Source organism: Rhincodon typus, chromosome 29 (assembly GCF_021869965.1).
Source record: "Rhincodon typus isolate 14 chromosome 29, sRhiTyp1.1, whole genome shotgun sequence".
Taxonomy (NCBI): Eukaryota; Metazoa; Chordata; class Chondrichthyes; order Orectolobiformes; family Rhincodontidae; genus Rhincodon; species Rhincodon typus.
In genome coordinates, this window is record NC_063360.1 from 5,411,132 (window position 1) to 5,436,212 (window position 25,081).

General features: G+C 43.8%; 2 protein-coding genes across 2 annotated transcripts in view; both read left to right on the top strand.

The window, feature by feature from the left end:
• The window catches only part of LOC109924874 (procathepsin L-like), a 26,281-nt gene extending 25,181 nt beyond the window's left edge, over positions 1–1,100 (top strand). The window contains exon 8 of the mRNA XM_048614070.1: positions 432–1,100. Coding sequence (XP_048470027.1) covers positions 432–531 — 100 coding nt within the window. The 3' untranslated portion in view covers positions 532–1,100. The remainder of the gene's footprint in view (positions 1–431) is intronic.
• A 9,063-nt stretch (positions 1,101–10,163) lies between these two features.
• Positions 10,164–25,081, top strand: part of LOC109926453 (procathepsin L-like) — a 35,211-nt gene continuing 20,293 nt past the window's right edge. Inside the window, exons 1-2 of the mRNA XM_048614209.1 lie at positions 10,164–10,450; positions 24,388–24,532. Of these exons, the coding sequence (XP_048470166.1) occupies positions 24,398–24,532 (135 nt within the window). The 5' untranslated portion in view covers positions 10,164–10,450; positions 24,388–24,397. The remainder of the gene's footprint in view (positions 10,451–24,387; positions 24,533–25,081) is intronic.

Below are 25,081 nucleotides of genomic sequence, written 5' to 3' on the forward strand. Positions count from 1 at the left end.
GTTAACTCTGTTTTCTCCTTCACAGATGCTGCCAGACCTGCTGAGCTTTTCCAGCAACTTTGTTTTTGTTCCTGATTTATAGCATCTGCAATTCTTTCAGTTTTTATTACAGCCTAATTCATGCTGGATACCTGCATAAAGCAGAGATAAAGTCTGCGAGGCTGTGATTAGCAAAGACACACAGCTCAGCAGCCTTGCAGAGTCTCAACTGTTCTGTGCATCTTTCCCTCCTCTGTTAGTCTATTAGTTTGTGACAACATGATGGGGAAGGACAGCGTGTGATTGCAGTGAAGGCCAACCTCTCGGATTGGCCAGAAACTGATCACCTGAACAGCATCCTCTCCAAGAATTACAGCCCAGCTCAGCACATCTGTAACAAACCAATACAACCTGCCGGAATTTTAATTCATCTCTAATGTTTCTGCCCACAGCTTTGGACTATGGTGGGGTGACAAAGGCTACATCAAGATGTCCAAGGACAGAGACAACAACTGTGGAATTGCTAACTACGCAGTGTACCCTCTTGTTTAGAAATCCGAAGAGAGTAGTGTCTCTGTAAAGCAAAACCTACTGCACTTTTTACAATGTTAAATATTTTTACTTGCTATCGTATGATTGTTCACTTATTACAGGCATTGGATTATGAGGAAATTCTGGCTTCTTCCCTGAAATAAAAACTCTGCAGTTCGTGATGTCATTATGGCAAAGTTAATGATTTCAGTTGTAGACTCACATTTTAATGAGCCTGTCATTAATTTTGACATGAAGTATGGCCACCTCCAGGAGTGAAGTTACCATTAAACATACATTTCTCTGAAGAATGCTCCAGCGATTAGACACATTAAATCTAAGCAATAAAGACACCAAGCTGCTATTTTCAATATCCCCGACCATTATTCTCTGATTTCAATTTTGTGGAGTCATTCAATACTGGAATCCAGCTTACCTCACAATGTCTTTGATAATGAATTGGGGATCTGTGTATATATAAAAGGGATCAAATTACATTTTGTCAAATGCATTGTGCATTAAGAGCTTGGCTGGGTGTGAGCTACTGTATTTAAATTGATAATAAACAGCATGTGTGGGATTCCCAGAAATGCCTGACTAATGTAACTTTTTCTAAACTCCAGTTAGAACAAGCTCCACCCAGTTCAATGGAAAATATTTAAGGAGACTGGCAGTAACTTAGCAGAACTCTTCCCCTCCCACCCAAAAAACTACTGTTTAAAAATCAAGCAACAAGACTCCCCTGTAGTTAAGTAATCTAGTGTTGCAGTGAAGCATACACAGCAGATGTGTCACACTTGACCCCTGGTATGTGTTGAGCGAGTTGTATTGTGTGAGGGCAGTGGTGAGGGATTTCCATTGATCTAAGCAATTCCTGACCAGGAAACAGGATGAAGAGTCATCTAGACTCGAAACGTTAGCTTGCTCTCTCACCATGGATGCTGCCTGATTCACTGTGATCTCCAGTATTTGTTGTTTTCCGTACAGATTCCAGCATCTGCAGTCATTTACCCGTACTAGCAGATAATCAGTGATGACTCATACTCCTGAACTTTCAGTAGATTTTCTGGAAATGTACTAATGTTTCAATATCAGTTGGGACAGCATTTGTTGTCTTCACTGGCATTGCCCCCATTCATCACTTGGGCGTATGTTCAAAGAATAGCCTCTTGGGTGAGGGACTGGAAGAGACCTTGAGGTTAGAGTGTGAGTTGGGAATTGAGCAGTAACTAATCTCTAGGTCAAGTTTCATTCAAAACTTGCTTGATCTTGGCTTTGAGGCATAACACATGTCACTTGCCCATGTCATGGGTGAACTCTTGAAAGTAATGACGTCTTGGTCAGCAAGCTATAGGAGGACGTTAGTATGATGTAGGAGGTAGATTCAAATGGACTACAACAGCAACTGAAAGAGATAGAAAGCAACTTGAACACTGTTTACAAGAATACTTAAAAAGTGAGACGTGAAAGGGTTAGTTATCGAACTGCTCAATCAAGTTGAAAGGCTATATCTTTGACATATTTGAAGGGGGGTTTGGTCTGGTCCATAACACATCCTTTTGGCTATACAAATGCAAGTGACAGTTAATGGTGTCAAATACTTCGTTCTGTTTTTGTTCTATAACCTGGTGTTTCTGAAAGATGCCACTGGACAGTGGTCAGAAATTCAGAGTTTGATTGATTTTCACCCTCAGGCCCACACCAGCTCAATGGCACTGTCCCAAGAATTGCCTCATTGAGGCTGATGAACACAAGCCAAAGACCTTGCCATGGGGTTAACTAGTGTCAAGCGCATTACCATGTTGCACAGATATGCAGCCTGTGGCTGTTGAGATGCATCATGATCTCTGTGCCTGTTTTGGAGACTGTTCCATGTCACTCACTGTTCAAAATGGTTGTAGGTTTCTAATAACCACCATTGTGAAATAACAAGGTGAAATTCACAGTATCTGGGGAAAACAAAGAAAAGAACTGTAATGATTTAGAAGTACTACTGAGCTCCCTAAACAACCAGTCACTTTATTGTCTTTACAAAGTAGTTTCAAATTACCATGATCTACATTGATGTTTTACTCACCATTCTTATTTGGAAATGGTACAGTTTCTTAATATGTTCTCTGTATCCATGTTTCATAAAATAAAGACCTTCAAAAAAAATTTGTTGTCCTCAGTATAAATGTTTAAAGTGTCTTCGATCAAAGTGATTTGATATTTTAATAAAAACCTTTCTTCTGAAAGTGATGTGAATTTTACTGGTTCATTGGGCATTGAGTGCTTTCTGGTGCCTCATCTGTAACAATACTATGGCTTTAAGAGGAATATTTTGTCCATTTTGTTTTATGAAGAGAATTTGAGACAGAGCTGCCAAGTGGTCTGCTGTAAGCGAGCAACGTAAGCAGCTTGTGAGGCCTTGGGGTTTCTTTTAGAAGTTGCAGCAATAGAAGCAGCCTAAATGGGTAGAGTCAGGCTCCCACAGTAACAGTTTTCTGTTTAGCTTTCAGTAGTTGGTGGGATCTTGAAGCTCAATGTGGAAACTGTTATTCCTCTTTCTGATACAGTTGTATGCTGGAGTTCCCTCTGCTGCCAGAATTTCATGTGAGACAATCTATTCTAATGAATTTGTCTTTTGCCAAGGGTGTGTTTATGGGATGTTACTATATTGGAACAGTTAGTGTTTAGTACTTAAATAACCTATTATTCTGTTAACTTTTGCAATAGAGTTAAGTTATTCTAATTCTTCTTTCTTTTGTTTGTATCTTAACTGGGTGTAAGAATGTTTTTCTGAATAAGGGTCTAGGCCTGAAACGTCAGCTTTCCTGCTCCTCTGATACTGCTTGGCTTGCTGTGTTCATCCAGCTCTACACTGTGTTATGTAAGAATAACGTGTGTTTTGCTTAAAGCCATGTGGTGTAACCAATCGAATTTATCTGGAACACAGTACCTTAAATACTTGCCTTTAAATAAGAAAATGTTAGGGTCTAGGCTATATCTTTGATATATTTGAAGGGGGGTTTGGTCTGGTCCAGAACACATCCTTTTGGCTATACAAATGCATGTGACAGTTAATGGTGTCAAATACTTCGTTCTGTTCTTCTACAACCTGGTGTTTCTGAAAGATGCCACTGGACAGTGGTCAGAAATTCAGAGTTTGATTGATTTTCACACTCCAGCCCACACCAGCTAAATGGCACTGTCCCAAGAATTGCCTCATTGAGGCTGATTGAACATAGGCCAACGACTTTACCATGGGGTTAACTAGTGTCATACGCATTACCATGTTGCAAAGTATCAGCTTCTTGATGTTCACATCTCTACTAAACTGCAGTCAGAATATTAGAACATTTTAGAAACATGAAGGATTATCTTATAATAGTCCCTTAACTGGAACTTTAGCTTTATGTAGTTCAGGCTCATCTGTGTGATATAAGACCCTTCTTCAGCTAACTGAATCCTCGTGCTTTACGAATTAGATTTACAAATGCCTCACGCTTTTCTGAAGTATTCAATACAAAGAGTCGTAGAGTCATACAGCATGGAAACAGATCCTTCAGTCCAACTAATCCGTGCTGACCATAATCCCAAACTAAACTAATCCCACGTCCCTGCTCCTGGCCTATATCTCTCCAAACCTTTCCTATTCGTGTACTTATCCAAATGTCTTTTAAATGTTGTAATTATGCCTACATCCACCACCTCATCAGGAAGTTCATTCCACAGGCGAACCATCCTCTGTGCAAAAAAATTTGCCCCTCATGCCTTTTTTAAATCTCTCTTCTCTCACTTTAAAAAATGCATCCCCTAATCTTTAACTCCCCCATCTTAGGGGGAAAAGACACCTACCATTAACTTTATCTATACCCCTCATGATTTTATAAACTTTTATAAGGTCACCTCTCAACCTCCTACGTTCCAGTGAAAAAAGTCTCTATCAAAGGAAGAATAAAACATTAGAGAATAAGATTTCATCTCCATTGCCTGAGTGGTAACTAGATGGAGTGGATGATCTGTATAACCCACCTCAGCAGTGGATTGTGCTGTGCTCTGTGGCTGCTTTCCCAGATGTGGAGGAGGAGATGATGGATTCAATCATCTTGTGGCTGTTCTGGCTGTTTCTTCAGACTATCAACACCGCACTGACCCGAGAGGCAGCTTCTGCTCAGATCGTCAGGGCCTGGTCTTGTGTTCTCCTTCAGCGGTCCTGAGAAAAGGGGATGTCCCACCTCTGCACCTCCTATTTATCAGGACTTCCAGGTCTCTGTTTTGGTGAAAAAGGCGGCTAACATCCACCATCTCTGGAGCCCGCTTTGTTTTTCCTTTTACAAGATGGAACAGCTGCTCCCTATCTACTCTATCCAGTCTGCTCATGATTTTGAAAACCATTGTCAAATTTCCCCTCAGCCACCTTCTCTCCAAGGAGATGCCAATTAGCTCAGCCGTGATCTTATTGAATGGCCCATCAGGTTCGAGGGGCTGAGTGGACTACTTTTGGTCTTAATTTTAATGTACTAAGTTGCAAAACAGTTTTAAAAAGTAAAAGCAAATCAAATACTGGGGTTTATTTCTAGAGGGAGAGAATTGGAAAGTAAAGATGTCATGTTAAAATTAGATTTAACCTTGCTTTGTCCACAGGTGGGAGTGCTGTGCACAGTTCTGGTCCCGTCCTATAAAAAGGATATGGAAGCAATGGGTGAAGTGCACATTTATTTACAAGAGGGATACCAGGGCTCCAAGTAACACTTACCAGGAAAATACAAACATGCCAGGTCTTTCTTCTCTGAGTCTGAGAGGTGGCTTAATAAATTCCATTAAGTCTTGGAAGGTTCAGTAGAAAAGACACAGAACGAATGTTTCCAGCTGTGGGGAGATCTAAATAATGAGACAGAAATATAACATTGCAATCAAGCAATCTAATTCAGAACTTCTTGTCCAGTGAGAACTTGCTAGCACAGGGATGGACTGAAGCAAATTCTAATTTGTGGAGGCTAGATAGGCACCTGAGGAAGGTGGTAACAGGGATAAACTGAGATGAGGAAAAGTGGGAGGAAGCTTGAGTGGAGAATAAACATGTAAGAGTTGAGCTGAATGGCCTGTTATACATCCAGGTAAATTTTTTATCTTGCAAAAGTATACTTTATTCATAAGAGATCTTTATCTACATTCACAGGTATGAACGCAGTTCTGTACAGTCTTTGCATATCAAGAAAAAATAAATATTCAATCTGACATTCCCTGCAGTTGCAAAAAACCAAAGACATTTCTTACTCACGCAGAACACTATATACATACATTGAGGCAACAAGTGGATCCGATAACTGAATGGACCCCTGTTATACGTTGGCAGAAAGACCTCAGACTGTGGTCTTTCCCCACTGTGCCTTGGCCGTGGCTGCCCTAAGCTTTACTGCATCCCTAAGCACGAAGTCCTGAACCTTTGGAATGTGCCAGTCTGCAATATTTGGTTGAGGTCAACTCTTTGCACTGGAAGATCAACAGGTTTTGGGCAAACCAAAGAGCGCTTTTCACCGAGTTAATGGTTCCCCAGGCACAGCTGGTGTTTGTCTCGGTGTCCATCCCAGGGAACAGACAGCAGAGCACAGAGTCCTGTGTGATGGAGCTGCTCGGGATGAACCTCAATAAAAAACACTGCGTCTGTCTCCAGACCTTCTTTACAAAGGCACATTCCAGCAGGAGGTGTATGACAATCTCTACATCGCCACCCCCATCCCTCACAACAACCGCTTTGGGGTCAGTGTGCAGTGGTGCACAGAGTCCGGGCGCAAATGAAGGATGTGATGAGCAGTGCCCTTCTCACCACCAGCCAAGTGATGTCTTTGTGCTTGTTGGAAAGTTCTGACGATAAGGCATTGACAGGGAACAACCTGACAAGATCCGCCCTCTCCTTTTCCCTCAGGGTCTCAATGATGCTACGTGCTGACCACTTCCTGATGGACTTGGTCAAAGGTGTTTTCCTTTACAAATTTCTCCACGAAGGACAAGGGATATGGAACAGTCCAACTACTTGGAGTGTTCCATGGCAACGAGGCCAGGCCCATCCTCTGTAACACCAGGGACAGGGAGAATCTCAGTACATAGGGACACTTGGTGTTTGCGTACCGAGGGTTTACACACAGCTTAATGCAGCTGCACACAAAGGTGGTAATCAGGATGAGGGCAACATTGGGTATGTCCAGGTAATGGAATTTTTTTAATTTCAAAAATATACTTTATACATAAAAACTCTTTATGTACATACATAGTTACTGAAGCACTTTGGTTCTGTACAATGTTTGCATATGAAGGATAAAACAAACATCGGAGTTTGACTTTCCTGACAGTTCTAACAAACCCAAAGGCATTTCTTCCTTATGCAAGATACTATTTACATAGAATTGGGGTGTTGGGATGGGCCGATAACTGAATGGGCCCCCATTATATTTTGGCTGAAATATCTTAAATGGTGGTGTAATAGACCTTGAAGCAGTCAGCACAGATGTTGCAGGCCAATAGGAGTAGATTCCACTGTGTGTAAAAATATGAAAGAAATGACGGGAAAGGAGAACTCAGGAGAGGTTACTAAAGTCTCCAGCACAGACACAAATAGGACAGAGTGGTTGGAAAGGGTTAGGAATCAAACTTCAAGCACACTGGATAAACGAGTGACAATGAGAAGAGGGACGGTTAATACAGATCTGAAAGTGTTATATCTGAATGCACGCAGCATAAGGAAGAAGTAAATGAGCTTGTGGTGCAGATTGAAATTGACAGATATGACGTAGTGGGCATCATGGAGACATAGCTTCAAGGGGATCAGGATTGGGTGCTGAATATCCAAGGATATACATCTTATCGAAAAGATAGGCAGGTGAGCTGAGAGGGTGGGGTTGCCTTATTAGTAAGAAATGAAATTAAATCAATAGTAAGAAATGAAGTAGGATCAGATGGTGTAGAATCTGTGTGGGTAGAGTTGAGGAACCACAGATGTAAAGAAACCATAGTTGGAATTATGTACAGACCTCCAAACAGTAGTCAGGAGCTGGGGTGCAAGATACACCAGGAGATGGAAAAGATGTGTAAGAAACGCAAGGTTACAGTGATCATGGGGGATTTCAATATGCAGGTAGACTGGGAAAATCAGGTTGGTAATGGGTTGCAAGAAAAGGAATTTGTGAAAAGTCTATGAGATGGCTTTTTGGAGCAGTTTGTGGTAAAGTCCACTAGGGAACAGGCAATACTGGATTTAATGTTATGCAATGAGGCATCTTGATAAGGGAGCTTAAGGTGAAGGAACCCTTTGGAGCCAGTGATCATAATATGATTGAATTTACTCTGCAATTTGACAGGAAGAAGATAGAATCAGAGGTAATGGTATTACAGCTGAATAAAGACAACTACAAAGGCATGAGGGAGGAGCTGGGCAGAATTGCCTGGAAGAGGAGCCTAGCAGGAAAGACAGTGGAACAGCAATGGCAGGAGTTTTGAGGAGTAATTCAAGAGACACAGCAAAAATTCATCCCTAGGAAAAAGAAGCATGGTATAGGGATGATAAAGCAACCATGGCTGACTAGGGAAGTCAGGGACAGCACAAAAGCAAAACAGAAAGCCTATAATGTGGCGAAGGGCAGTGGGAAACCAGAGGACTGGGGAGCTTACAAAGACCAACAGAGGGCAACAAAAAATAAAATAAGGAGGGAGAAGATTAAATATGAGGGTAAGCTAGCCAGTAATATGAAGGAGGACTGTAAGAGTTTCTTCAGATATATAAAGGGCAAAAGAGAGGCAAAAGTGGACATTGGATTGCTGGAAAATGATACTGGAGAGATAGTAGTGGGGAATAAGGAAATGGCTGAGGAACTGAATAATTACTTTGTATTAGTATTCACAGTGGAAGACATAAGTAATAGCCCAAAAATTTGAGAGAGTCAGGGGGCAGAGCTGAGTGTGGTGGCTTTCACCAAGGAGAAGGTGCTAGAAAAACTGAATGGCCTGAAGGTGAATAAATCACCTGGACCAGATGGACTACACCCCAGAATTCTTAAGGAGATAGCTGAAGAGATAGTGGAGGCGTTATTGGTGATCTTTCAGGATTCGCTAGAGTCAGGGAGGGTCCCAGAGGACTGGAAAATCGCTAACATGACACCCCTGTTTAAAAAGCAAATAAGGCAAAATACAGAAAATTACAGGCCGATTAGCCTAACCTCAGTCGTGGGTAAGATTTTAGAGTCTGTTGTGAAGGATGAAATTTCTGAATACTTGAAAGTGTATGGTAAAATAGGGCAAAGTCAGCATGACTTCATCAAGGGAAAGTCATGCCTGACAAATCTGTTAGAATTCTTTGAGGAAGTAACGAGCTGGGTAGACCAAAGAGAGCCAATGGATGTTATCTACCTGGACTTCAAGAAGGCATTTGACAAGGTGTCGCACAGGAAGCTGCTGAGTAAGATAAGGGCCCATGGTGTTAGAGGCAAGGTACTATCATGGATAAAAGATTGGCTGTCTGGCATAAAGCAGAGAGCGGGGATAAAGGGGTCTTTCTCAGGATGGCAGCTGGTGACAAGTGGTGTTTCACAAGGGTCAGTGTTGGGACACAGCTTTTCACTTTATACATTAATGATCTAAATGAAGGAACTCAGGGCATTCTGGCTAAGTTTGCAGACGATACCAAGATAGGTAGAGAGATGGGCTGTATTGAGGATGCGGGGAGGCTGCAGAAGGATTTGGACAGGTTAAGCAAAGAAGTGGCAGATGGAGTATAACGTGGGAAAGTGTGAGGTCATGTACTTTGGTAAGAAGAATAGAGGTATGGACTATTTTCTAAATGGGGAGAAAATTCAGAAGTCTGAAGTGCAAGGAGACTTGGGAGTTCTTGTCCAGGGTTCTCTTAAGGTAAACTTGCAGGTTGAGTCAGTAGTTAGGAAGGCAAATGCAACTTTGGCATTTATTTTGAGAGGACTTGAATATAAAAGCAGGAATGTACTTCTGAGGCTTTATCAGGCTCTGGTCAGGCCACATTTGGACTATTGTGTGCAGTTTTGGGCCCCATATCTCAGGAATGATGTACTGGCCCTGGAGTGGATTCAAAGGAAGTTCACGAGAATGGTCCCAGGAATGAAAAGCTTTACATATGAGGAACGTTTGAGGACTCTAGGTCTATACTCAGCGGAGTTTAGAAGGATGAGGGGGGATTTAATTGAAACTTACAGAATACTGAATGGCCTGGACAGAGTGGATGTTGGGAAGATGCTTCCATTGGTAGGACAGACTAGGACCCGAGGGCACAGCCTTAGAGTAAAGGGAAGACCCTTTAGAACGGAGATAAGGAGAAACTTCTTCAGCCAGAGAGTGGTGAATCTATGGAATTCACTGCCACAGAAGGCTGTGGAGGCCAGGTCATTGAGTATATTTAAGACTGAGATAGGTTCTTGATTATCAAGGGGATCAAGGGTTATGGGGAGAAAGCGGGAGAATGGGGTTGAGAAACTTGTCAGCCATGATTGAATGGTGAAGCAGACTCGATGGGCTGAATGGCCTAATTTCTGCTCCTATGCCTTATGGTCTATAATTCCGGTGGGAGCAGTGCAGCGAGTTCAGCTCCTCTTTAAAGGCAGATTTGAATGCTATGAGCCACATTTAGCTTAGGGACAGCTGAGAGCGGTGTAAACATCCAGAGGTTCATTCCCAGCAGGTAGCGGGGTCAGTTAGCTTCATTCCTACCGCTGGTACAGAAGGGAATCTAAGCAACATGCAGACCTGAACAACTTCACACACATTAATAACCAGGATGCATATTCAGGAGAGGGTTAATTGCAAACTGACGTGAGCGTTTGGAATTTCCCTGTCACATGAGGTCGACGAGAGGAAGTTGTTACATTGTGTGCTTTTACAGCGTTGGTCTAAGTCTGGAGATTTTAGTGGCATCTTGATGTGAAGGAGAGACTAGGAGGTAAGTGCAGAAGCGGCAGCTCAGAGGGAGCTCACTGCCTGAGCTTACGGTGCGGGTTGAACACTGCTCCGGGAACATCTCAATTTCCCGGGCCAGCAATGTCGGGAGTTCGCAAAAGTTAACATTCCCTGCATCCGGTTCGGCTGTTTTTGAATCTAAGTGATTGCAAAGTTGGGCAATCAATGGGGATTTTGTTTTTAGCACATTTTTATTTTTTGCAAAAATCTCACCTTTGAGAATTTGGGATCTATACTTGTTTTTTTAAAATCCACTCCAGTTCCTAATTAAAATGACCATGAAGATTGTGCTAAGAACCTAAATCTTTGAGGGAATGAACTCTCTTCTCTATTTGCATAATTTGACAACCAGCAGACTTTTCAAGGTGCTTCGTTTAGTCAATGTTATAAAGTTGTAAATGTGCACAGCAAGCTCCCACAAGCAGATATGTGCCAACAAGCAAGACAAAAGCAGAAATTGCTGGAGAAACTCAGCAGGACTGGCAGCATCTGTGGAGAGAGAAACAGAGTTAATGTTTCAAGACCCTCGATCAGAACTGGAATAGCTAGGATTTCTGCTGATGACAGGGTGGATTTGGGGGAGAATGGGAAAGGAGATAGTTGAATAGACGGAGATGGTGCCCAGAGAGAGTAGCCAAAGGGCTGGTTGAGAGTGAGCCGGGGAAGAAGTGAATGCTGAATAGGTGATGACGGGAAGTGTGAGTAGTTGAAAATGGGATGGTAGTGCAACTCAGGGTCTGGGGTTTAGGGTGGGTAACAACACTGGAGGAGGGTGTGCCTGCCTGAAATTGTCAAATGCAATGTTGAGCCCTGAATCATAGAAGCCCTACAGTGTGGAAACAGGCCATTCAGCCCATCACGTCCACACCAACCCTCTGAAGAGCATCCCGCCCAAACATTGCCCCTACCTTATCTGCCTGCATTTCCTATGATTAACCCATCTAGCCTGCACCCCATATGGGCAATTTAACACCCAACCTTCACATCTTTGGACTGTAGGAGGAAACCCACGCAGACACGAGGAGAATGTGCAAACTCCACAGAGACAGTCACCCGAGGGTGGGATCGAACCCAGGTCCCTGGCACTGTGAGGCAGCAGTGCTAACTACTGAGCCACCCCTGTCCTGAAGGGGGAGGATGAGGTGTTGCTCCTGCAGCTCGTGTTGAATCTCACTGGAGCACTGCAGCAGGCCTGAGAGAGCAATGTTGACCTGGGAACACTGTGGCAGGCTGGAAGCTTGAGATCATTTTTATGGATAGACCAGAGGTGTTTTGCAAAGCAGTGACCCAATCTGCGTTTTATCTTCCCTATGTAGAGAAGACCTGTACGATAAGTGGCTATGTTCTTGTGAAACAAAAACAGAAATTGCTGGAACATCTCGGCAGTTGTGGCAGCATCTGTGAAGAGAAGTCAGAGTTAGTGTTTTGGGTCCAGTGACTCATCTTCAGAACTATGTTCTCGTGATGTTGTTTGAGGGAATAATGTTTCAGTCAGGAGAAAACTCCTTTTTTTTTCCTTCTTCAATGTAATGCCATGAAACATTGGCACATATCTGATGGGGAGTTTGTTTAACACCTCATCTGAAAGGTGGTAACTCTGATAGTGCAGCACTTCCTCTGCCCACTGGTGAGTCACCCTTGATTTTTGTACTCATTGTAGAATCTCTAGTGTGGAAGCAGGCTGTTCAGCCCATCGAGTCCACACTAACCCTCTGAAGGAGCATTCCACCCTATCCCTGTAACCCTGCATTTCCAATATCTAATCCACCTAGCCTGCATAACCCCTGGACACTGTGGGGTAATTTAGCATGGCCAATTCACCTAGCCTGTACATCTTTGCACTGTGGGGAGAAACCAGAGCACCCGGAGGAAACCCATGCAGACACGTGGAGAATGTGCAAACTTCACACAGTCGCTGAGGGTGGAATCGAACCCAGGTCCCCAATGCTGTGAGGTAGCAGCACTAACCACTGAACCACTGTGCTTCCCTACGGTCCAGGAATTCTGGTGGGAGTCAATTGGGTTCGATTTCACCCTCGGGCGACTGTCTGTGTGGAGTTTGCACATTCTCCCTGTGTCTGCGTGGGTTTCCTCTGGGTGTTCTGGTTTCCTCCCACAGTCCAAAGATGTGCAGGCTAGGTAGATTGGCCATGCTAAATTACCCATAGTGTTCAGGGATGTGTAGGTTAGGTGGGTTATAGGGGGATGGGTCTGGGAGGGATGCTCTGAGGGTTGGCGTGGACTTGTTGGGCCAAGGGGCCTGTTTCCACACTGTAGGGATTCTCTAATCTATGATCTTCTATGATCCTGAACTTGTTAATTTCCCTCCCAGTTGCCAAGATGTAACTAGTGGGGTTCAGACCTCAGGCCCCAACTATTTACAATCAGATTAATGACTTGGAGGCAGAGATAGAAATTACTAAAGCCAAGTTTGTAGTTGACGGTAAAATAGGTGGGAAAGTTGGAAAAAAAAAAAAAATTTTACGGATGGATACGGTTGAATGGGCCAAAATTTGGCAGATGAAGTTTAACATGGGTAAGTGTGAGGTTATCCATTTTAGTCAGGGGAATAGAAAGGCAACTTATGATCAAAGTGGAGAAAAACTTCTGAGCGATCTGGGTGTCCTTGTGCATGAACCACAGAAAGCTAATATGCAGGTACAGCACGTGATAAGGAAGGCAAATGGAATTTTGGTTTTTATTACCAGAGGAATAGAGTACAAAAGTACGCAAGTGTTGCTGCAACTGTATAAGGTCAGTGAGACAGCATGAGGCGCATTGCATACAATTTTGGTCCCCTTACATGAGGAGGGATGTGGTTTCATTGGAGGCAGTTCAGAAGAGATTCACTAGATTGATTTCAGAGATGAGGGGTTTGTCTTATGAAGAGAGACTGAACAATTTGGGCACATACTCTCAAGTTTAGAAGAATGAGAGGAGATCTAATTGAGGTATTCGAGCTTCTAAAGGGGATTGACAAAGTAGACATAGAGAGGATGTTTCCTTATCTGGGGCAATTCAGGTCATAGTTTTAAGATAAACAGTAGCAGATTTAAAGTAGAAATGAGGAGAAATGACTTTTCTCAAAAGTTTGTGAATCTGAAATTCACTACTGCAAAGTGTGGTGGATGCTGGGACATTGAGTAAATAGATCGATTTTTAATTAGTTATGGGTTGAAGGATTATGGAGAGTGGGCAGGAGAGTGGAGTTGAGGCCGAGATGAGATCAGCCATGATTATATTAAATGGTGGAGCAGGTCCGAGGGGCTGAATGGCCTACTCCTGCTCCTAGCTGTTAGAGGCTTATGTAGCTGCAGCCTCCAGCAGCCCAGATATTAGGGCTTTAAATTCCCCTCTTCAGTGTCCCTCACTCAGCGCCATAACGTCACTGACTCCTGCCTAGCGAAACCATTTGGCGGAACAGGGACGCAGTGGGGTGAACAGTCAGGAGAGAGCCATGACCCTGAGATTGGGAGCAGGGGATGGTTCAGGAATTGGAATGGTATCAGCAGTGTGTTGTACAATGCGGGAGACTGGACAACAGGGGCTAAGGGAGAGAAATGGAGATTGGAGAATGGTGTTCAGGTATGAGGGAGATTGACTGTGGGCCAAGCTTGATTGCCATAGAAGGGGTGATCCTGAGCTGCGTCCTTGACAGCTGGCATCAATGCGGCCTGGGTGTACCCACAGTGCTTTCATCTGTCTTGGTGTGGTAAAGGAAAGTAGCTTCCTCGACCAGTGATGAGCTCAGTTAAGAGTCAAGGGAAGCCAGTTAAGAGAAGGCTCTCCTGTTCTTTCTTGAAGGGCAGCACGGTGGCTCAGTAGTTAGCACTGCTGCCTCACAGCACCAGGGGCCCAGGTTCAATTCCAGCCTCGGGCAACTGTCTGTGTGGAGTTTGCACATTCTCCCTGTGTCTGTGTGGGTTTTCTCCCAATGCTCCAGGATCCTCCCACAGTCCAAAGATATGTAGGCTAGGTGGATTGGCCATGCTAAATTGCCCATAGTGTTCAGGGATGTGTAGCTTAGGGGGATGGGTCTGGGTGGGATGCTGTTAGGGTCATTGTGGACTTGTTGGGCCAAAGGGCCTGTTCTACACTGTAGGAATTCTGTGAAGTTGAATAGAGGCTTCCACAGTCTCCATCCACCACCATTCTCCTTCACCTGGCTGAGCTCCTTTTCACTTTGATCGGCTTCTCCTTTAGCTCATCTCATCTTCTCCAAGTCAAAGTTGGGGCTGTAGGTATCTGCCTGGCTCACAGTTCTGCCTGGCACTTTGTGGGGTATGTGGAACATTCCTTGTTCAAGTCCTGCTCGGGGCCCCCACCACAACTTTTTCTCTGGTACATTAATGATGTCTTTAGTCCTGCTTCCTGCTCTCATCTGGAATTGGAAAAATTAATCTGTTTTGCTTCCAGTTTCCTTTCCTCTGTCACCTTCACCTTCTACCTCTAACTCTTCCCTTCCTTGACTTCACTGTCTCCATTTCCAAGGATAGACTGTTCACCAAAATCCATTACAAACCCATCGACTCCCACAGTTACCTCAACTACACCCCCTCACACCCTGCTTCCTGCAAGGATTCCAGTCTCCCAGTGTCTCCGTCTCTGTTGTATCTATTCTGGTGATGCCACCCTCAACTGAGCTGCCACCGACACTTCCTCCTCAACTGAGGAATCCCACCCCCGCGCCCCCATTGAGATGGACAGGGCCTTCAGCTGTCTCCTCCCTTCTACCCTCAACCCTCCTCTTCCTTCCTGGAACAACAGTAGGGTTCCCCTGTCATCATGTTCAACCCCAACAAGCTGTACAGTCAAAGTATCATCCTCCACCATTTCCACCACCTCCAGCAGGATACCATCATCAAACACATTCTCCCCTCCCGTCCACAGTCAGCGTTCCACGGGGACTGTTCCCTCCGGGACACCCTGGTCCACTCCTCCATCACTCCTAACACTTCCTCACTACCCCCATCATGGTACTTTCCTGTTCAATCCCTTGAGATCAGCTCCCCCCACCACAGACTTTGTATCTTGTTTCTCTTTGCTCTCTGTAGAGAGGATCCACTCTCTCCCTTCACACTTTAATTCGCATCGATTTCACATCTTTTTCTCTTTCACCACTATTAACAACCCTTTGTCTTTTGCACTGGGCAATCTACCATCACCAGACTGGAGAAATTACCGAACCAAGACCTGCTGGGTTGAAACAGTTGTTAAGAAGGCTCATAGGATCCTTGGGTTTATAAGTAGAGGCATAGTATATAAAAGCAGGGGAATGATTTCACCTCTACAAATCATTGGTCTGACCACATTTGGAGTATTGTGATCAGTTCTGGGCACCTTATTTATAGAAGGCTTATTCTCCTTGGAACAAAGAAGATTAAGAGGTGACCTTAGTGAGGTGTTCAAAATTGTGAACAACTTTGACAGGGTGACGAAGGATATTCTGTTTCCACTAGCTGGTATGTCAGTAAGTCTGGGTCACAATTTCAAGATTATCACAAGATAGCTAGGAGTGAGATGAGGAGAAACTTCTTCACTCAGAGTTGTAAGGATTTGGATTGCGCTGCCTGGGAGAGTTGTGGAGGCAGGTTCCATAGGAGGTTGAAAAGAGAGCAGGATGTATATTTGAGAGTGGTGAAATTAGAGGGTTAAAGAGATAGAGCTGGAGAATGGGATGAGTTGGGTAGCTCTTTGGGGAGCTGGTTCAGACTTGACGAACCAAATGGCTTCCTTCTGTACTATCAAATCCATGTCAAGACGACATCAACAGGGCTCCTGCCTATGCCTTGTGCAGGGGGAATAGGGTTCAGGGTCACTGTCAATATGTTGTAGAATCACTGGTAGTATAATTGGATGGTGGAGCACCCTTCTATCTACCCATTACGTTTAGACTCTGTGAGTTATTAGTTGTGGTCATAAGAGGAATCATCTTTCTCCATCCGCATAGATGAGTGGAATTTCAGTGAGTTCCCATCAGTTACTGGTAGAATCAACTTCCCTGTCATCCCTGGGTGTTTCTCTGCAAATCTCTCCCCCCACCTTGAATTTATTTGATTTGGTTATTCAGGCATTGCTGGCTAAACCAGCATTCATTGTCCAGAGGGCAGGCCAAGATTCTGCTGTGGATCTAGAGTCACACGTAGGCCAGACCAGGTAAAGATGGCGGATTGCCCACCCTCAGACAAAGGCTAACTTTTACTCCTCGTCCTTCTGGACCTGTCTGCATTAGACAGGCAGTACTTAGCGATCCAGATGAGCACAGGGGAGAGCTATGATTATTATAACATTTAATTTACCATCAGTGAAACAGTCTAGAAACTTTGTTTTATTTTGATATAATTTACATGAAGCTCATGATGGACATGGTTTCTTTCACAACCTGCAGTTACAGAGCCAAGATACTCAATTAAACTGTGTGACATGTAAGTTGTCAGCAATTACCATATGATTAAGCATCATATGAATGGTATCCCATGATCAACTGCCATGTGATCAAGTGTCACATGATCACTCCTCAAGGGAACCAAATCCAGAGTTAGTAACCTCACCTTCCAACCCTTCAGTTCAGAGAGGGCAACTGCAACTGCTCAATGTTTGATATTTGACTTTTTGAATTTACTACAAAAAGGTAGAAGTTTTTTTTAGTGTCAGCTTTGGAAGAAAATGATGCACCAGCTTTCTGGTAACTGCTATTCCATCTCCCCTGGCCCTGTCCCCATTCAGCACACAGGACTCAATGTTACCAGAAATGAGTGGTGTCAATCTTGGCGACTTTCATGGAGGGTTTCTGTCTGTGAGGACGAGGAGACTTTCTCACCCGATCTTCCCAATCGCTCCTCGTTACTGACACACAACATTCTTATGGCATCTTGCTCATCCTATTCTCCCACTCACTGGCACTGGGGTACATGTAGTAGGAGAGCAACCATAGACCAACACTCTCCAACCAGCCCCCATAAAATTTCCATTTTATTTTCCTTTATTCATTCACAGGATGAGGCCATCCCTGGCTAGGTAGCATTTATTGCCCATCCCTAATTGCCCAGAGGGCAGTTAAGAGTCAACCACATTGCTGTAGGCCTGGAGTCAAATGTAGTCCAAACCAGGTAAGGATGGCAATTTCCTTCCCTAAAGGACATTAGTGAACCAGATGGGTTTTTCCTGACAATTGACAATGGATTCATGGTCATCATTAGATTCTTAATTCCAGATATTTATTGAATTTGAATTCAAATTCCACCGTCTGCCATGGCAGGATTCGAACCTGGGTTTCCCCAGAACATGACCTGGGTCTTTGGATTAATAGTCTAGTGATAATACCACTAGGCCATTGCCTCTCTGATGTGCCCTGATGTTAAAGGTACGCTGAGCTCAGTGGGCTAGGGCTATCCAGCACACCCTGTTTGGACTGTGCTACAGTGTCCCCCTGTCTAGACTGATCCAATCATTGCAACGTCACCTTCAGCAGACATTTCATCTGCACAACAACAGCCCTGATTGAAAAATGGGTTGGCTTGTATTGTATACTTGGCCTCACTTGGGGGTTTGTGTGATCAGTCCTGGTTGCAAAAGTAGCCCTGTCTGCTAGAAACCATTTTTTGTAAAGCATCCAGCTATTGAAATAAGGCAGGAACCTGGGAGTTCTTAAGGATATGGGCATCATGACAGCTCCCAGGGTGCACAGCACTGACTTCTCAGGTGTGACAATCACAACTGATTTTTACACTGATGGATTGGAATCCTTTTCTATTGATGAACTCATCTGTGTTATGATATAGCTCTGTAAATGTAGGTCTATCTCACCCTCTAACTGGTGGGAGGCGTCAGTTATAAATCTACTGCCCAACAGCAGCACTGATGTTGTCACAAGGAAATGAGATAAAGCGATGTGATCTGGAGCCAAATTGCATCAGTAATAGCCTGATGCATTTATTGGTTGACGATTGAGAGATCCAGTGGATTCTTGGAAGCAGCCAGTCCCATAAATGTTTAACGCAGCTGTCGACCACTAGGATACAGTGGTCACCTAGCACTTCATAGAGTCATACAGCATGGAAACAGGCCCTTCGGCCTAACCCGTCCATGCCAACTAAGTTTCCTAAGCTGAGTTTGTCCCCTAGTCCTCTGAGCTTTTACAATCCACGTACCTGTCAAATGTCTTTTAAATGTTGTAATTGTACCAGCCTCTACCACTCTCTGGTAGCTCATTCTATGTGTGAAAACGTTTTGCCCTCCGGTTCCTTTTACATCTTTCCCCTCTCCCCTTTTTAATCTATGTCCTGTAGTTTTGGACTCCCCTACCCTGGGGAAAAGACCATGGCTAATCAACCTATCTATGTCCCTCATGATTTTATAAACCTCTGTAAAGTCAGCTCTCAGCCTCCAGGGAGAAAAGTCCCAGCCTCCCCTTTATACCTCAAACTCTCCAGTCTCGGTAACATCTTTGCAAATCTTTTCTGTGCCCTTTCCAGTTTAATAACATCCTTCCTGTAGCAGAATTGTACACAGTACTCCAAACGTCCTGCTCCTGCAGTTAGCATTGTTCAGTGACTGAGTCCTGGGACTTCTTCAACCTTTGGTGACCCAGCCCATTTGGAGGAAGTGGCATTTAGGATGGTAGACTCTGGGCCTCCTGTACCTCCTGCACATCCTGAACTGTGATCTCTTCATATGGAGGCTGTTCAGCAGCTGCTGGAAGTTGCAGCTTGCCATGGGGTTACTGGAGCATCTTTGTTTCTCTGCGGCTTGATTGCCTCACAGTGACAGCGAGGATAACTCCTGCTGTGGCTGGGTCCATCAGTCACACTTGCAAAGAACCTCTGTAGGGAATACCAGAAGCAGAACAAGGTATGTGAGCAATCAGCATTTGCATCACACACAAAGTGGTGGTGTAGCACACTGCTCCATTTAGAGGGATCCTCTGACAAGGAAGGCCGTGGAATGCTTGACGAAGGGACCTTATCCCAATCAATGCAGAGCAGTCATGTTGTGACGAGACCGTAGGAGACTGACTGGTAATGCTGTGTGGAGACTGAGACCTACTCCCCCAAGCCTAACATCACTGAAAGATGAAGAAAGGCATCATTGCAAATAGGAACATGTGAAATATTTACACTGCAAGGTGAGAGGGAATCGGTTCTCTGCCCTTGAGCAACCTAGGAGAACTTGGATTGTCTTTGTGAATTGTACCCTGCATCTACCATTGTAAAATTGTTTGTGATTACTTCAGCTTCAATCTGTAATGACCAATGAAATGGTGAAGATTGCAGGTGACCAGGATTTGTGGTTACTTGGCTGGACACTCTATATTTCACATGCAGGGCTCTATGATTAAGGATGACTTTTTCCTGTACTGTGGAAGTGCCTGATTAATACGTTGCCCCTTGAAGGGCTTTCTTCTGTTGCTCACAGTTAGAGGCCTGCGTACTCAGACAGAAAACAAACATGGATTCCACCCACTCTGGGTGTGGTGTTAGCATTTTCCGTTTCCTTGCGTATTTATGAGCTGTGCGAGTTGAGGAGGCAATGCCAGTCTTGCTTGACAGAGTAAGTCGCAGGCTCAGCCTGGTAACCCAGGGGCTCCTGGCACTCTGTGTCGAGCTCTTCAGTACTGAGCTTCCAAACGTTCCCACGCGCCTCTTTAAATGAGGACTTCACCTCCCAACGTTACCATTGAGCAGCAGCGGTGCAGTTTAGTAGAACCAATCATCACACTAGTCGAGGTCATTAGTGGGGTTACTGTCGAGAATCCCACCTCCTGTAGTGTATCGTGTCTCTGGCACAGAGATGGCACATACCAGATGCCAAGGCCCATGGACGGGGTGAGGGGAGGGGGAGGTGGTGCGGCGTGGCGGTTTGGCGGTTGCGGGGGGTGACGGGTTGCCTGAGATGCTGGCAATTGGTGTCCAAGATGGAGGAGCAAGTGGTGAGCTGGTGTTGCCAGGTGATCGGTCTGACTACCTTGTCAGGAACTGTTGCTGTTCACGTTTTCAATGCAGCCATCACCCACTGTTCACTAGGGGAAGCCTCGTCTCTATTCCACACTTGGTTCAAAAATGGGACTCTTTGCTCCCACCAATGAAAACCCCCTCAACCAATTTACCCAACTCTCTGACCATTGCCATCATTGGTCAATGCCTGCTGACAGGCAGGAAATCCAGTGGCAGCTCTTAAAGTCTGTGAGATAATTAATTAATGCTGGTTTCGCTCGGCCTGGATGAAGAGCCAGTGTCTCAGTGCTGCTGACCTTAGATAACGGAGAGACCGTGTAAAACTTACTAATCACTGTTGGCAGATGGTGCATAGCCCTAGTTTAGTGTTTCTGATGAACTGACAGGTTGTTTGAAGGTTCCGCAGGAATGGTTACACATTTCCAAGCATGAGCTTTCTTAAAAAAAAGGTCATGTGGAAACATTTAGTTTTGAGAAAATGGAAATGAGACTGGATTTTGAAATCTCTAGTTTAAAATCTGGGAATAAGTAACAAGAACAAAGCAGAAATAATAGCTTACAAAAACAAAAGATCGAGAGGTTAAAACAACTTGGTGGTGCTGACAGAAGAGAAACTCAAACTACTTTCTGTCTCTTTAAGGAAATGTGTTTTCAATTGGAGATAATTCAACTTGGCCACATCAAGTGTTTGTGCTAAGTATGTTTCTTTATTTAAAGGGATATGCCTTTTGGAAAAGATTATTTGTTGCATACATTTTGATGAAGACTTTACTCCTTTAATGATGGTGGGAAAGCAGGCTGCGTCTTGAGATTGTTTTGCAATAATTTGAACAGCAAATACACAGTATCACACAGAGCATAACACTGGCGTTCAGGAGGATTTCATGCAAATACAGAGAATCCACAGAATGTCAGAACTCCCAAAGAACCCACTTAGTCCATTGTTCCCCCATCAGCCACCTAACAATTAATCATTTAACCTGCTCTTCTCCTAGGGCCTAGCATTTATTCCCTACCTTTTCTAGAATTTATCTAATTCCCTTTTGAAAGTTTGTATTGTATCTACTTACACTGTTGAATTAGCGCATTTCCAGATAATCATGACTTTGATGGAAAGTATGAGGCCTTTTTCCCAGGGTGGAGGGGTCAGTGACTAGGGGACACAGTGTAACGTGGAGGTGCTGGTGTCGGACTGGAGTGTACAAAGTCAGAAGTCACACGACACTAGGTTATTGTCCAGCAGGTTTATTTGAAATCATAAACTTTGGAGTGCTGCTGTTTCATCCGGTGAAGGGGACACAGGTTCAAGATGTGGTGGAGGAAGAATGTTTATAAGTGATGTGCAAGGTAAAGGACGGTGAGTGCCTGGAACACGCTGCCAGAGGAGGTGGTGGAAGCAGACACAATAGCAGCGTTCCAGAAGGACCTGGATGAAACCATGAATAGGAAGGGAATAAAAGGATACTGATCCTGTATGTGAAAACAGTTTTGATATGGAAAGGCAAAATGTGTCAGCGCCGGCTTGGCGAGGCTGTTCCTGTGCTGTATTGTTCTTTGCTCTTTGTTTAACTTTCTGTGTAAAAGAAAAGTTTTTGTTTGCTACTTCTGGTTGTTTTGTCATCTCAAGAACTGTGTGTCCTCTGTTTTACCATTGAAAGCAGTTTCTTCTTATTGACTTTATCAAAATTCTTCATGATGCTGACTAACTCTAAGAAACCCTCCCCTTAAGATTCTCTCCTCTACTCACTTGTAAAGTTAAAAAGATGATCTGTTTGCTTGGTATTTACTGAACATGCATGCAGTCCAGCAACTTTGTTGGGTCAGATTGCTGGACAGGGTTATGTCATGGTGTGCATTGTCATGACAACAGATCAGAACCATAAATTCCCATGTTAACTTCGAGTTCCAAAAATGTGTTTTTTAAAATAAATCTGCTACGGCCAAGAAAGCAACTGCAGATATAAATTCAGTTGCTGTATGGCTAAGTCCTGTGTGAGATTCATGGAATGTCATACCCGTAGAGTGTCAGGGAAATTTCAAACAAAGAGAAAAATGTAACAGGAAGAGATAACAAGGACCTTACTTTCTCTGCAAACTCTCAGTAGAAAGGCACCAGCATTTTTGTGTTTTAGCCATCTAGGAATATACAAAAAAAGGGTTAAGGTTGACTGCAACACTAGTCCCTGTGCTAGTGACCTAGCACCCTAGTGCATGGGTGCTGTGAGGGTGACAGATATGAGAACAGCCATTTAAACAGCCCAGCTTTGTAGGTAAAAAATGGAAAAAAAAGTTCTCACTCTGAGTGTTGCCAGTTAGTCACTGCTGAAAGGATTTGGGACAAAGGAGCTTCAGTCAATCTGATAAGTTAAAGTACCCGAAATTAATGATTCAACTAGCGACAACAATGGTATCAATGACCATTCAACACAGCAGCTACAACTTTCAACTATCCATTAACAATTAAGAGACTAATCTCTATGTTTTTTCAATGTACGTCTTTTTAGGTTTGCCTCCTATTTGTGTGTTGCATTACTAATTCTTTTAACTTTTAGTAATTTATAAAATTGTTTGTTAATTTAAGAAAGCCTGGTTAACTTGTCTTCTTTTAAAACCTGTTGATTTGGATCTGGAGAAGGTACCCACAAGGGAAGGGATCTTTTCTAAATGAACCTTGTTGTAACTGACTGAGGAATTGTTAAATGACTAAGAGGAGCCTAATTGGCCTCTTCACCTGTGACCTTGACCATTTCAGCGATTCCATCTGGAACTGTAACAAACTGGGGAACCTTGCCTGGTGGTTGATTGCAACAACAGTGTTAGATTTATTCACTGAACCAATTAACATTGACAGCTCTTTACAACACTGTAACGGTAAGGACAAAGCAGTGGATCGTGACCTTAAGAGCGAAAAGGACAAGGTTGATGGGCTTTAGTTGTCGGAATCTTGTTTGATTTTAGCAGTGCCCAACACTCAGATGGCATTCCTTTGGTGCCCTAAGAACTGAGGAATAAAATGGAGGCAAAGAAATCTCTTGACTGCTCCCTGATTGGCTATTGTTTGACTGTTTGTAGCATATTATCCATCCCACCTGGGTCATTGGGAGGAAGTTCAAACCTCCCCCTGTCAGATCATTCCATTGGAGAGGAATGGCACACCAGAGGGTGACTGCAGGACAGTGAACCCTCGCCATAGGAACTGTTTCCATACAAACAGAGGCAACACCCCATCAATTTAGTCATGATTGATCTTTGACCTCAAATTCATTACTCCACCGGCTCCCGTATCCACGTTTCCCCGAGAGACCAGAAGCCTTGAATGTTCTCGGTTTTCGGCCATCGCCCACCTTCTAGGGCAGATCATTCAAAATATTCACAATCCATTGAGCAAAGAAATTTCTCCTCAACTTAGTCCGGAAAAGTTGTCCCTTTATCGTGAGATCTTGCCCCTTGTTCTAGATACCCAAGTTGAAACCGTTTCTACCATTGCAAACCCTTGCATATTCCAATAGCATCGCTCTATCTGTCTAAACTCCGAGCTCTCTCTGCTAAGAACCGATATAGTGAACCTTTGGTGTATTTCTCCCAATGCAACACCACAACTGATTTTGATTTTATTGTCATGTGTATTTTACAATAAAATACAATGAAAAGCTTTCATTTGTCTCTATGAAATGGTGCCATTTTGAATAATTTAAGAATAAGGTTTTAAAAAAAAATAGCTTAAAGAAAGTCCATCAGTCCTGAGCCAGTTCATCACCATCAAACTGTGCACAGTACTACAGTTATGGTCTCACCAAAGTCCTCTACAATTCTAGCAAGACTTCCTAGTTATAACACTGCAGTTATCATCCAATAATCAGCTTTTATAATAGTTTCCTAACAGCTTCTAACGCAGTTCATGGAATGAAGGACCTGTAATGATCAAAAGAAGACATCTGATGTGTTTTCCTGATTTTATTTTTTCCAGAAAAGTCACGATGATGTTCCTGCTGTTTCTGGGGACTTTGGAGATCGTGGCTGTGGCTATCAGTGCCTCACCATTGTTGTTTGACCCTCTGTTGACTGAAGGCTGGGAGAAATGGAAGATGCTTCACCAGAAACAGTACGCAGAGGTGAGGGAACAGAACAGCAAGCTGCCTGAGCGTGGGTCTGAAGATGCTGCTGTGGTGATAATGTCACTGGAGCAATAATCTAGAACAGGGCTGGCCACGTCTTCCCATGGGATGGTGTGGGGTGCACATTTCAATCTTTGTTTCTCAGGAGGTGATGACTGAATTTCAGAAAGATAAGGGGGCTACAACTGTAACCATGGACTTTTTATTAAAAAGAAACTCATAACATTGATAATTTAAATAAGTAATTAATAGAAATGGTCTTTCAAAAGTGTCACTCAGCTTGTTTTTTAAATTTGCCTTTTTGGTTAAGAAGCAGAGCGAGAGAGAGAGAAAATCAACCTTAATTCACGATTTGAGGGCAGGGGGTGATGACTGGTTCGAGCTAAAGTGTTGGATGTAATGAGTGCTCTCTCTGGGTCAGCTCTGGTGGGCACTGTCTGAGCTGGCCCAGCAGAATTCAAGTGGAAGTGAATTTTGGAAGTGAGTTGATTTTCAGCTTGAGATTTCCTCCTCTCTCAGCCTTGTCCCCCCACACTGTCTCACACT